Source organism: Ruditapes philippinarum, unplaced genomic scaffold (genome assembly GCF_026571515.1).
Source record: "Ruditapes philippinarum isolate M1 unplaced genomic scaffold, ASM2657151v2 ctg5754_1_1_1_1, whole genome shotgun sequence".
NCBI classification, from domain to species: Eukaryota; Metazoa; Mollusca; class Bivalvia; order Venerida; family Veneridae; genus Ruditapes; species Ruditapes philippinarum.
The window spans coordinates 64820-78580 of NW_026854035.1; the positions used below are offsets into that span (position 1 = coordinate 64820).

Here is a 13761-nt window from a genome sequence, read left to right on the forward strand (position 1 = left end):
TTATTGCTGACGTAAATTGCTCGTGCAGTGCGTAAATATGGCTGCCGTATTATTGTTTGACACTGAGAGACGCCGACCTTTGCCACGAATTTTCCGTGAACGGACAGACGTCCTAGACAATTTGAGGGACAGGGAAGTGGTTGAACGGTACCGGGAAACAATTTTTGATTTGCATAATCTCATTAAAGATTATATAAGCTCATCTTCAAATAGAAGTTTTCCTGTGCCGCCTTTGACAAAGGTACTGTATGCCAATAAATATTTCGTACAATTGCATGATATTAATTAGCTCTACAATACAGTAGGGCGACAAATCTAGCTTGATATTTTCGGTGTTTTCCTATAGTTGTTTCCCTTGTAATTTGTTTACATAGTTGACAACAACAATCAAAGTTCAAGGACGCTACAAATTCATTTAGTCTAGCGGCAAATAAGCAAGCCAAACTTTGTCAACATTTCGGATAGTTACTAGTACCTGTACCACAGCACTAATTTGTTGATGCACGATTCATCACACGCTCGATAAATACACTTTTTTTCTAAACAAGTTAAACTCAGTTGTCAATGGGTCTGTAGCTATCCAACCCACATTTTATTACCACCCTTGACTCCACTACTGCTACAGTATTTGTTTCACAATTGACAAGTCGTCTTGTGAAAAATATCCTTTTATCTCAATATTTACAAACTCCCACTCCCTTTATAGTATATTTACCTCGTGATTCTCGACCTCCCTTTATGATTATTTATAAATTATGTGTGCAACTTTGATTGACAGTACCCCCCCCAGACACTTCATCTTAAGTTATTTTTCGCAGACACTTTAGCCTACTGTACCACTTATTTTATGAAATCTTTCATTATCTGGTTGAGACACTACACCCCTTCCACCCAATTTTGTTTTGTGCTTTTCAAATGAAGGTGAGATGTAAACAATGTTTGAAGATGAGATGTAAACAATGGTGATTGTTTTAAAATATTTTTTATTATATTATCAATACATGTATGTACACACATGTACAATGTATAGACTTATAGTAATGAAATAAAAATATTGTTTTCTTCAAACAAGATATATATTTTTGAAATAGCAAATAGAAATGGTCATGATATATTTCTTTCTAAAATTTATTATAACATTATAATTTGACTGACTAAATAACTCACTTTACATCTGTTAATTTAAATAGGGCTTGAGGGTTAAATGTCTTCAAACTATGATGGTTGAATTGTCAGGGGTGAAGTGTCTTGTACAATCCCCCCCCCCACCACCCCCCCAGAAAAAAAAATATGTTATTCTTGTCTTTCACCGTTTTGTGGAAAAAATCCACTACATATAAGTGAAACATATAAATGGAAACATACGAGGGGTTATCTAAAAATTCGTGGACTTTCTTTGTTGCGTAAAATTTATTTGAGATATTAATTTGAAATTCTTACACTGCTTAGAAGAATTAATAACAAATAAACACAGGAAAATTCATGTGAATAGCTTCTTACATTACAACAATATTTAATTTTACATAAACACATGTCGGCGACAGCGGCGCACTCCAAAAAATTATTGACGTCAACGTCATAATATTAACGTACAATTTGTGCTTCAACGTTACGCAGTCAATGACTGTTACTGCTTCTCAAAGTAATGTCCATTACTAATTTTTTTATGCCACTTTAACACTAATGATCGTGAAATATTCTTTTCTCTGTTCGTCTGCTGATTTTTATCAAATGTTTCTGTAGGTGTCATTTCAAAATTGCAATAAAAATTTATGATTGTTTATGATCATGCGATTTTCTAATAATCGCGTGTCCGTCATTTTCCCGTTGTAAACAATAAAGGCGTCTGGCGTTTCTAGCGATATCAAAAAAAAAATAAAGGTAAATGACGTCCATAATTTTAAAGAATTACTTAAATGACATCATAGATGAAACATGCGATGTTCAGCGGGTTTTCTACGTTATTTTTTTAGTTTTTTAGCAAGAAGTATACGATGACTTACAGCGCTTTTCTACCGTGCGCCGGGTGACGTGTATGTGCTTATTTAAAAGCAATATAAAATCATTATTTATTGACATAATTAACTGTTCCTTTCAAAATGTGTTGATAATATTCTACAATGTATGCTGATAAATTTTCATTACAATACACGTTGACGTTCAAGAGATATTTAAAAAGTCCACGAATTTTTGGATAACCCCTCGTATAAGTGCAAATTCATAAATATTATACTTGAGATAAATGCAAATACAATGAAACTTATTCCTAATTATAAATTTTGAAGATTTTGTTACACAAAATCGGGTTTTATTTTATCTTTTTGTTTATATAACTCATTATGTATGTGCAGCAAATAGGCCCCATATAAGTTTAAAAAAAACTTGAAAACCCTCCTTCCATAGGTACATGTGCTGTTTCCCACAAAAGAGATGCAAAGCCAGGCACAATTGAAAATAACAAAAATAAGTTTCACTACAATGAAAAATAAATACATTTTACAGTAAAATACGGAAAATAAAAAAGTACCCATTTTATTTCTTCAATATTTCATAATATTTCATTTATAAGTATATAATAAATGGAAGGTAGCTTAAAAATCAATTGCATCTTGTAGATTATGGCCTAACCAGTTACACAATTTTAATGAAATTTGTGGGTTTTTTAGTTTTAGAACTGCCCTGTATCATCTAGCTGCAATTGTCATAAATTTTGTTTGTATTTAATGAAAATATGCAAGGCATCAGCATTTGGTGTAGAATTTTATACAATATAATAATTTGTTGTATTAGCTGACATATATTACCACAATTCTCATAATATGCAGTACTTATGTGTTTATAAGTTTTGTTCAGTGTATATATCTTACAAGAAAACTTTACACATTGCTCACTATTCACTATTAAACAGAATGTGACATCATTTGTTTATTTTCAGCTTCTGGTCACTTTGAGATACTTGGCAAAGGGAGATTTTTTCAGTGAGACTGGGGATCTACATGGAATTAGTAGGAGTTCAGTGAGCAGACATGTATGGCAAGTAAGCACAAATTTTGTCTAATCAGTTGCCCTGATAATTATTGATAATGTTGATTTTATTTGTATGTTTAACTCAATCAATTACCAAATTAGTTAATTGAATTTTTAAGTCCTCATTTTAACAACAGTGGTGCTGTCCGACTATACTGGATGTTGGCACAACATTTTTTATTAAAAGTGTTATGCACAATGTTTGTGCAATCACATAGCAAAATGTTTTTCACATTCAAAGTGAAAACCCAATCTGCAAGATCAAATTAAAAAATCATAAAAGGTAACTATTAACTTGAAACTTTATAATTAACTGCATGATTATATAGTTGATGTCAATGACTCTAATATATAGGTTTTGGCTGACTTATGTTAATTTGTGAACTGGATAAGGTATGCAAGCGCTATAATTTTCAAGACCTGAAGGTACATGTGTATTTACTTGAAATATAAGAAATTGCTTAATTTTGCAGGTTGTGAATTCAATTGATGAAAAATTGAAAAACATAAAATTTCCAACAGCATCGGTGGATATATCAAGTGTGAAAAGAGCCTTTTACAAGGTGGCAGGTTTGCCTAATTGTGTTGGTGCTGTGGATGGAACTTTGATCCCAATCATAGCACCAGCAGGATTATATGAACCTGCCTTTGTTTGTAGAAAGGGATACCATGCCCTTAATGTGCAAGCTGTTGTTGACCATAACATGAGGTAAACAATTTGCAATGAGATTTCTTTTTCTTCCGTATTTGCAATTTGTATATTATTTAATTTATTTAAACATTTATGTTGCTTTTCACTGAATGGTTATCAGAAAGAATAGGTAATAGCATCTTATTTTTCAAATGCTGTAAACTGTCTTATACTTAAATTAACTTTGATTAGTAAAATATTTTCTTTAGCTGCCTTTATTAAAATTATTCACTTGACTATCTTGTGAACTCAATATTGAATAGAAGTAATGTAAAACAATTACATTTATATAGGTTCACCGATGTTGTTGCTCGCTGGCCTGGGTCCACGCATGATGCCACTATCTTTCATGTGTGCGGTCTCAGGCAGAATTTAAAAGATAACAATCTGGGTTGGTTGTTATGGGATTCTGGTTATCCTCTTCGCCCTTATTTGATGACTCCAAAGGTATTGACAACATTTATAACAGATAATTCCGCCAAAGCTATTTTTGCTCTGGAAAAACTGAGGGAGTGGATAGTTTGAAATTCTCTTTGCTAGTTATTAGTACATACTTGAATTAGTTTTCACCTCATGTTGCCCCTATTAATGACAGCTATTCCAAACACAAAAAACAACAACAACATCTTGTAACATATAAATCTTCATTTTTTTGCCATCATAAATTTATAGCATAAAAACAATAACAATATCATTAAACATATTAATCTTCAATTTTTCCATCATAAATTTATAGCATAAAAACAATAACAATATCTTGAAACATATTAATCTTCAATTTTCCATCATAAATTTATAGCATAAAAACAATAACAATATCTTGAAACATATTAATCTTCAATTTTCCTCATAAATTTATAGCATAAAAACAATAACAATATCTTGAAACATATTAATCTTCAATTTTCCATCATAAATGTATAGCATAAAAACAACAACAATAAACAAGAAAGAATTTGGTGAATACAAACAAATAATAGAATAATGTTCAAGTGCTTGGCTGGCTATCAAGATTTTAATCAGTTTGTATTCATGGCATTTGAAATTTCTATATATCATATTAAACAGGAACATACTTTATTCGAGATTTGGTTTACATATTAAAGCTTGTTGTCATAGAAAGGACTGATTGTGAAATATTTGTCTTAGTTTATACAGTTATAGAAATTTATTATTTCAATTTAAGATCAACCCTGGACCAGTTAAGGAGGAGAGGTACAACAAAGCTCATAGCCAGACAAGGATGATGGTGGAAAGAGCATTTGGAATGTTGAAGTCAAGATTTAGGTATTACGCCATGCATGCACTTGAATGTATGATACTGAGTTTTATAGCATGTTACATAATTGGATGACACCAATTTTTAAAGACTCAACTATGTTTATTATTTACCATGTTACATAGAAATAAGCTTTAATACTGCATGTCTGTAAAGTTGCTTTCCATCGGATGATTTGATACAAATCATATAAAGACTTCTGTAAGTTTACAAAGTAATTTTCGGTTTCAATAAAATAAAGGTTATTTGCTGTTTTATAATTTGTTTGCACCTTTCAAACGACTTGACAGTTTGTGTTATACATATGTACATACATGCTACTGTTTTTATAGGGATCATAAAAATGGTAACCCTTCAAAATTTGTACCACAATATTTATGAATAAGATAACTTAGAACGTAAAGGAATTATAAATTGATAATTTATCAGTGATCTTCTGAAACTCATTCATTAAGATCAGTCCGACTCATTTTTTACAATTGATAATGATTCTTAATTTTTTTCAGGTGTTTACACAAAACAGGAGGTTGTCTGCCCTTCACCCCAGAGAAGTCTGCCAAAATTGTCAGTGTCTGCTGTAAGCTACACAATGTTTGTTTGGAAAGAAACATTCCTTTAATAGGAGATATATTGATTGAAGACACTTTGAATAATGATGATGTATTTACAATATCTCAGAGTATTCAAACTGGAATGAATACTAGGGCTACCCTAATTGATCTTTTATGAGTTTTAGCCTGACCTTTTTTTTTGATAAAAAATTAGAGGTATTATTACAGTCATGTTGGCGTTTCTGCTGCTGTCCACAAACTTTAACATTGATCATAACTTTATTTATGTTATATACATATAAATGGTGGTTGTTTTGTCTGCTCTGTAACTTCCAAATACATGAAAGTTTCAATTTTTATTTAAAAATTTAAAGTCACCATATATGGACAATGTGTTTTGAACAAGACCCAGGGTTCTTTGTCTAACTTCAAGTTCACTGCTGGGGTTCGACCTTTGTCAATTTTTACCACCACACTTACCATGTAATAGGTGGTCTATAACTTGATTTATTGAACTTGTAGAACAAAACAATATTATGCTCGCCAGAGTCCTGTTGTTCACAAAAAAAGTAATCATCTAATTTTTAGCTCACCTGTCACAAAGTGACATGGTGAGCTTTTGTGATCGCTTTTCGTCCGGCGTCCATCCGTTCGTCGTCCGTCCGTAAACTTTTACTTTAAACGACATCTCCTCATAAAACACTCGGCCAATTTCATCCAAACTTCACAGGAATGTTCCTTTGGTAGTCAACTTTAAAAATTGTTCAAAGAATTAAATTCCAAGCAGAACTCTGGTTGCCATGGCAACCGAAAGAAAAAACTTAAAATATCTTCTTTTAGAAAACCACAAGAGCTAGAGCTAAAATATTTGGCATGAAACATCACCTGGTCAGTGTCTACCAAGTTTGTTCAAATAAATGCCCCGGGGGGTCATTGATTTTCCTTTTTTTGTATATAGTAAAAACTTTAAAAAATCTTCTTTTAAAAACCTCAAATAGCTAGAGCTTAAATATTAAGCATGAAACGTCTTCTAGTTGGTGTCTACCAAGTTTGTTCAAATAAACGTATTAATAGGAAAATACATACATAAGTTTAAATTTAGGATTTTCTAGCATTGTCAAATAATAATGTATATTTAACAATCGTGTAAGTTATTCTTAACATTTTACAAATTAAATTGGAATATATAAATAATAAGAGAGTTACTAATTGGGTAACAAGTTACCTACATGTGTAAGACTTCATATAACCAATTTCAAATGATGAATTCTAACATGACCTGGATGTTTCCTATTGAACAAGAAAGCACCGAAAGTGTTTGTAAAAATGCAATTACTACATTTAGACTACCATATCAGTTATAAAAACTTTGACAGGTTATATGGCCCTATATAAATGGTTGTTTGTAAATATAACACGAGCCGCTAGGCGAGGGTTATATTTACAAACAAGCGTTCATATACAGCCATATAACCTGTAAGAAATATTGATAACAAATTTATAACACAGCAAGCATCATTTTTAGAGGAATAAAGCGAGATTTTTTTATAAATCAACAGCAGCCGTGTATATAAAACTATATAAACGTCACGATTATCCAATGAAAAGCAACATTACAAACATGCAGTAAATGTTATGCAATCACTATATGTGACACGCGGGAAAAAGTAAAGAAACCAAAATTGTGATTTAAGGTATAGCACCATGTTTAAGTTAATGTCATGTTAGAATCAAAATAATATATCCCAATCAGTGATTTTATTGCTTTATAAAATCACTGTTTGATGTCCGGATGTGCAGCATGTTATCACGAGAGATGTGCCTTCTTTATATAATCTCTGGCATCCGAAATCAAATCAATGATTTTAATTTAGCTGTAAAATCACTGCTTGGAATATATCATTTCTTTTGTTTACTATATATATTTAATTTCCACTGTCATTCCTTAGTATATGATTTTATGACTGCATTTTGTCTTTGGAAAATATATACTTTGATATTTAAAGTTCAAGGAGATTATCCATACTACTTTTGTATGCAATAATATCAGTTAGTCTCTTTAACTCACTAGAAATTGACCCCAGATTTTCATTTTGCTGCTTTTGTGTGTCGAGAATTTCTTCTAGAAATTTGCACTTTTTTCTTTCAATATCAAGAAGTTATTGATATTTATCTGTAATTGAAATAACATATTGTAATAATTGTAAAAATGTGCTACATGAAAATATTATTTTTGATAGTTTAGGGTATAATTATATCATAGTTATCAATCTCAGCAAAGGCTTGTAGCCATTTCTTGAACCTGTTAATTAAATTTTACATTTTATCCAGCTACTATCTATATTATCATCTGGAAGCCTTGCCGGATAAACTTATCTTAATTCCAGTCATTACGTCATAATAATGATGACCTCACATGGTAAACAAGAAAACAAGACAAAACTTCATCAGGGAAATGTAAGATGGAACTCTTTTACTAGTAAATTTTCTAAAAACATGATCAAAAGGAGGATAATTCAAATACATGCTCGGTGTCGGCCAAAAGCTCTCCAAGATACACTTTCTCGCGCAACGGATAAGCCTTCTCTATCAAAACATCAACAATGTATTCTTTATATATGGTAATTCATATGAGAATTTATGTATTTCATATGGTTTGAAACCAGTTGCTTTGTATGTCAGAGATATTTCCAAATTTACTTTCTACTATATCCAGTTCCTTGATTCTCTGATTGTGACATTTTACTTAGGATGCCATATTGAATTTCTTTTAAATTTAAGAAAAAATACATTGCACTTTTTGAAATTCCTTAAGTCATTTCTTTAATAAACCGGACATATATTCACAATAATACAATTTGGAAGATTTATTTCAAAATACAGCAATATTTCCATGAAAGTTTCCATTATACTTGATGTGTTTTACCTGTTAATGAACAGCTGGAAATAATTTGTAATACATTTACCTAATGGTTCACTGACTGTCCTTTTTCTTTTATCCTGGAATTTTGAATGTTGTGAAAATTCAGAATTGAATTTTTTTAATTTCTTCAAATGAATTATACCATTTTTGCCTGTTGTGAACATGTTATTTTGTTATTCAATTTTTTCAACGAATTTAGTAAGAAAATCACACAAAAATAATCAAATAGTAATAATTTTATCACATACCAGTACATTATGTAAGTATTATTTGTAAAAAAAACAGTTTATTTTGTAATTTCCATACCTACAAGCTTATTCTGTAATGTTTTCAAATATTTAGTGTCATTTGAAATGACAAGTCATATAATCTTATACTGAAAGTTATTCACATAAGTGTAGTAGCAATTTTGCTGACTTGCAAAAGCTGTGCTGGTATATGAAAAGAAAATCATTAATTTAATATTTCTTAATAATAAGGTATTTCCACAACATTTGATTAACCTTTTGCCTGCTGAATTATTGCGATAGACATCCAACCACAAATTTCAGTACTTTCCATGCTCCATTTGTGGATATGAAAATTGAAAGACAGCCTGGCAAATGTATAGAGCCTGGCCAGATTTGACAGCTGTGTATTTGACTTGGCTCTGTGTAGGTGGCAACATTCAAGCAGGTGAAAGGTTAATAAAATGGTTTGATATTCATTGTCATATAAATTTGTAATATGATATCAAGCAATTCAGTATTGAAATATGTGCAATAAAATTTGAAATGTCCTTGAGTTTTATTGATTCATAATTAGCAATCTGTAAATACTTTATTATGTTACACTAAAAAGGTTCATTAAGTGTCTGCAATTGCTTATAACTATGTTTTGTGAAAAGAGACTTAAGAGAGTGAATGATGTGAAATTAGCAGTACAGATAATATTGTCTAGTTTTCATACAGGGGACACAGACATTTTACTCCACATGAATATTATGATGCATGTACATAGAAAATATTATGCTTGAACATATGGAAACATATAATTAGACTTACAGAGTTACTTGTATTAACAAGTGTAGCAGATGGTGCTGATTCTGCCAAATTACCAGTACTTGAAGCATGCGCATCTCCATCATTTGTACAAGAAGCTTCTTGCACATTGCTGGTAGAAGAAGACACTAAAGACAAATAAATTTTATTTGTGAAAATAAACAAAATTAAATGCATATTTTCCTTTTCTGTGAAAATTAGTTATATACTGAATGTCAAACAAAACTCATTTCTGTTTCAAAGTTAATGGTGTCTGATGAATTAAAATTTTTATGCTATAGTTTTACCCATTAAATCCACAAATATATATGCAACTATTCCATACTACTAAGCAGTATTGGATTTTTCAGCTGCCTAGGAACAAACAATGCTTGGGTAGCAAATCCCAAACTTAAAATCATAAAACTGAGAATCAATATAATAGCATGAATACATAAACAAACTTTTGCAAAAAAATTTTTAATTAAATAATTTAAAAGAACAGTAGTATAGCAATTGAGCGTGTCTAGAACACCTTACCAAAAAAAACTATATATATACTACCTGTAGTATCCCCCCACTGGAACACTTAAGAAATATAAAAAAAAATTATTGGGATAACGGAATGAAAACTATTTCAGGGTTGGAAAAAAAAATATACTCGTTATACCCCCATTGTAGAAATGCTATAGTAATGCTTTAGTAATGCTATAGTAATGCTTAAGAAATGCTTTAAGAATGCTAAATAATTAATAAGGTATAAGATATTACCCACCAAAAAAAAATTAACCTCTAGAGGGATCCCTTGAAAAAAATGAAAAAAATGAAAAAATAAATAAAATTAGGTGATAAAACGAAAATTCATTAACGTTTAATCAACCCCGATGCCGCCGCATACAATAAACCAGCAACCAACAAAACTACAGACCATCAATGTATACAACCTTACCGGCAGAGGAAAGCAACCAAGAAACAATAGCACCGATAATACCAGGTAATGCTTCTGCTGTTTTTCCTGCAAGACTGGCTAATAGTTAACCAAGATTACTTAATTTTTTTTTATCCAATCATTTACACCATCTTTTGGAGGAGGTTTTGATGGAGTTGTAGTTCCACCACCTGTAGTAGGAATAAAAGTCTCAACAATAACCATTCCAAAAGCAGTTAAAACACTAACAATTGTAATTCCTTGTTCTTTAAATAAAGTTTTTATTCTTTCAGCTAATGTAGTGTCTTCTTTTAATACTTTATTTATTGTTTCCTTGCTTCTATTTACCTGACTACGTAATTTATCTCTAGTAACATCAATCACTTCCAGTCTTGCACTTTTTTCAGACTCCAAATCTCTTATTCGACTACTTATCCTCTCTATTTGGAATTCATCATTATCTGATTTAGCTTGTTCTAATTTATGTTTTTCTTTTTCTATGTCTTTATTTGTTTCAGCTACCTTAACTAATTCATTTTCAATCTCTTCTTTTACAATAGTCATCGCTTTGAGGACACCATCCATTTCTCTCTTCGTCATATCTGTTTGTGTTTCTTGTTCGTCAGTAAATGATGTTTCTATTACTTTCACTGCAGTTTCAGCTGCATTAGGTAAATCAGTCATTTCTATATTATCAACATTAGGTAGATCATATTTCGCCTTTTGAAAACGTTCAACCGCTTGTGCTGATAATGTTTTAGTTGTAGATCTATAAGTAGGTAAGCTTAATAAGTCTCTAATTGCATTTGCTCCACCAATACCAATTCTACTCGCCAAAGAACCCAAGTTTATAAAACTACCACCTTTTTTGGCAGTAATTTGAATATCTATATCACCAAACTTTAAAAATAGTGTTTTATTATCAGGACCAAGTTCAAAGTTTGAATAATCAATAAATACTGGGTCTAACCCATACTTTTCTTTTATCAACTTGTAATATTCTTTAACTACATATTGTTTCTGTTCTACTATTAATTGTGTTCTTGTATCAACATCATCACCGATATCCTCAATATGAGCACTTCGGTTTTGTATAGTTCTATTAAATTCATCATCCTCATCTACAATTAATTCCTTATCCTCATCATAGTCATCTTTATCAAACGCAGAATTATCAAAATCCATTCCACCTTCAGCCATTTTTATTCGTTAAAAAATACCCTTTAAAAATGTCGGCTTTTGGAGAAAAATTAAACCCTTACAGAAGAATAAGAGAACCACGTGGTGTGAGAGGAATTCGCCAAAGTGTTGTAATAACCAATAATCCTTCAACTATTGACCAAAATCAACAATTGTCAGTGAGATTTCCTAATCTAAGTAGTAATGATGTCATTGTTCCTGGAACAGCCAGATTAGCATTTGAAATTGAACTAGACTCTAAAGATGTAAACGCAACTATATTTCCAAATATAACTATATTTCCAAATATAGGAAGAGCAATAATTAAGAAAACAACAATCAAAATAAGTGGAAATGAAGCTATGTCAATCGATGATAGTGATATCTATCATTGCTATGTTGATTTATGGAAGTCTCAACATGAACGTGCTAATATGGCCTATCAAGGTATCGGTAAAGATAACATGTTGAAACACAGAGTTGGTGCTGCTAATGCTTCCTCAGACAAAGAAGACGAGGCTATAGCAAATGCATACAAAAACAGATTTTACATCTCACTTGATTTTGAACTATTAGAAGCGCATATGCCATTCTACCAAGCAGGTCTCGGTGACAGACTTGAATATGAACTTACTTTCAATGATTATGACAAAGTAATTAGATCAACAGATGCTACTTCAAGTTATACAATCAAAAATATATGTTTTGAATTTGATATGGTGACTGACACAGAACTTGCAAGACAAATAAGACAACAGGTCAACGGTAAAATGGTTATTTTATATGATAGAATACTTAGACACAGGAAAATAAGTAAAAACAAATCTGATACGCTTTGGAATATTAATCTAAATGTTCCAGGTAGAATTATTTAAGGTATTCTGATGTTGTTTGAAGACCCAGACAGAACATCAACTGAAACTTATTACAATCCTAAAATAACAAAAGTAGAAATGACAATAGAAGGAGTCCCAAATCAACTTTACAGTCAAAGAATGAAAGCATATCAACAGTGGGATGAATTAAATAAATTCTTTGCTTTGAATTCAAAACGAAATAAAGAAACAAGTATGATTGTAAAAGATTTATATTTAACTTATACAACATTAGAAAAGTATCTGACTGACAATTATACATTATGGTTAGATTTACGTTCAACGGATGACAACTCACTACACGGTTCGGGAAGAAGAATTGAAAATGCATCAGAAGGTATCACAATACAAATAACGATAGAAGCAGGAGCAGATCAGCCAATAAATGTTTATTTGTTTATTATACAAGATGCACAAATTAATTTTGAAGATGGTAGATTTAAAGAAATTAGTTATTAAAAAATGGAACTACCTAAATATCCGCATTGTGCAATTATTTGTGGTCAAACTGGCTGTGGAAAAACTGAATTCGTTTTAGATTTATTAGAAACTAGATATAGTGGTGTATTTAAATATATTGTTATGCTTTGCCCAACCATTCAATGGAACAAGGCATATAAAAATCGTGAGTGGATTGGTGATGTCAAAAATCCAAAAACAAAGAATGTTAAAATCGTAAATTCAATTGTTAAAGGTAAAGAGAAATTACAAGAATTGTTTAAAATATTTTTTGAAAAATATGCTGGTTATCCAACTCTATACATTATTGATAATTGTAGTGCTACAAAAGAATTAACGAAGAAAAAAGACATGCTGTCAGAGTTAGCTTTCTCTGGTAGACACGCTGAACAATCGGTATGAGTTATTTCACAGAGATACAATTCTGTGTTGAAAGATTTAAGAGAGCAAACAAAATGGTTATGCATGTTCCTCACAAAAGATAGAGATAGCTTTGAAAATTGTTTGAGAGAAAATGATGTTATTCCTACGTTGGAAGAACGACAAAGAATAAAGGAAGAACTAAAAAAAAGAAGCATCGTAAATTAATTTTGAAAACTGACAAACCTACTGATTATTGGCTTGTTGATAAGTAATTCTGTAGTAATGTTTAAGTAATGCTTTAGTAATGTTTAAGTAATGTTTAAGTAATGCTTTAGTAATTCTTTAGTAATTCTTTAGTAATGCTTTAGTAATGTTTAAGTAATGTTTAAGTAATTCTTGAGTAATGTTTAAGTAATGTTTAAGTAATGTTTAAGTTATGCTTTAGTTATGCTTTAGTTATGCTTAAG

At 30.8% G+C, this 13761-nt stretch overlaps 1 protein-coding gene across 1 annotated transcript; it reads left to right on the forward strand.

Moving 5' to 3' along the window:
- Window positions 1–2579: 2579 nt before the first annotated feature.
- On the forward strand, window positions 2580–5726 carry LOC132738742 (putative nuclease HARBI1). Its single transcript, XM_060726333.1, has 6 exons — window positions 2580–2586; window positions 2844–3037; window positions 3501–3736; window positions 4012–4165; window positions 4905–5005; window positions 5504–5726. Exons 1-6 carry the CDS (start codon window positions 2580–2582, stop codon window positions 5724–5726), a joined length of 915 nt encoding a protein of 304 aa, XP_060582316.1.
- Window positions 5727–13761: the final 8035 nt, after the last annotated feature.

Coding starts and splice junctions, on each gene's coding strand:
- LOC132738742 (XM_060726333.1), top strand. Junction 3,737..4,011: donor GTTGTTGACCATAACATGAG/GTAAACAATTTG, acceptor ACATTTATATAG/GTTCACCGATGTTGTTGCTC. Junction 4,166..4,904: donor CTTATTTGATGACTCCAAAG/GTATTGACAACA, acceptor TTTCAATTTAAG/ATCAACCCTGGACCAGTTAA.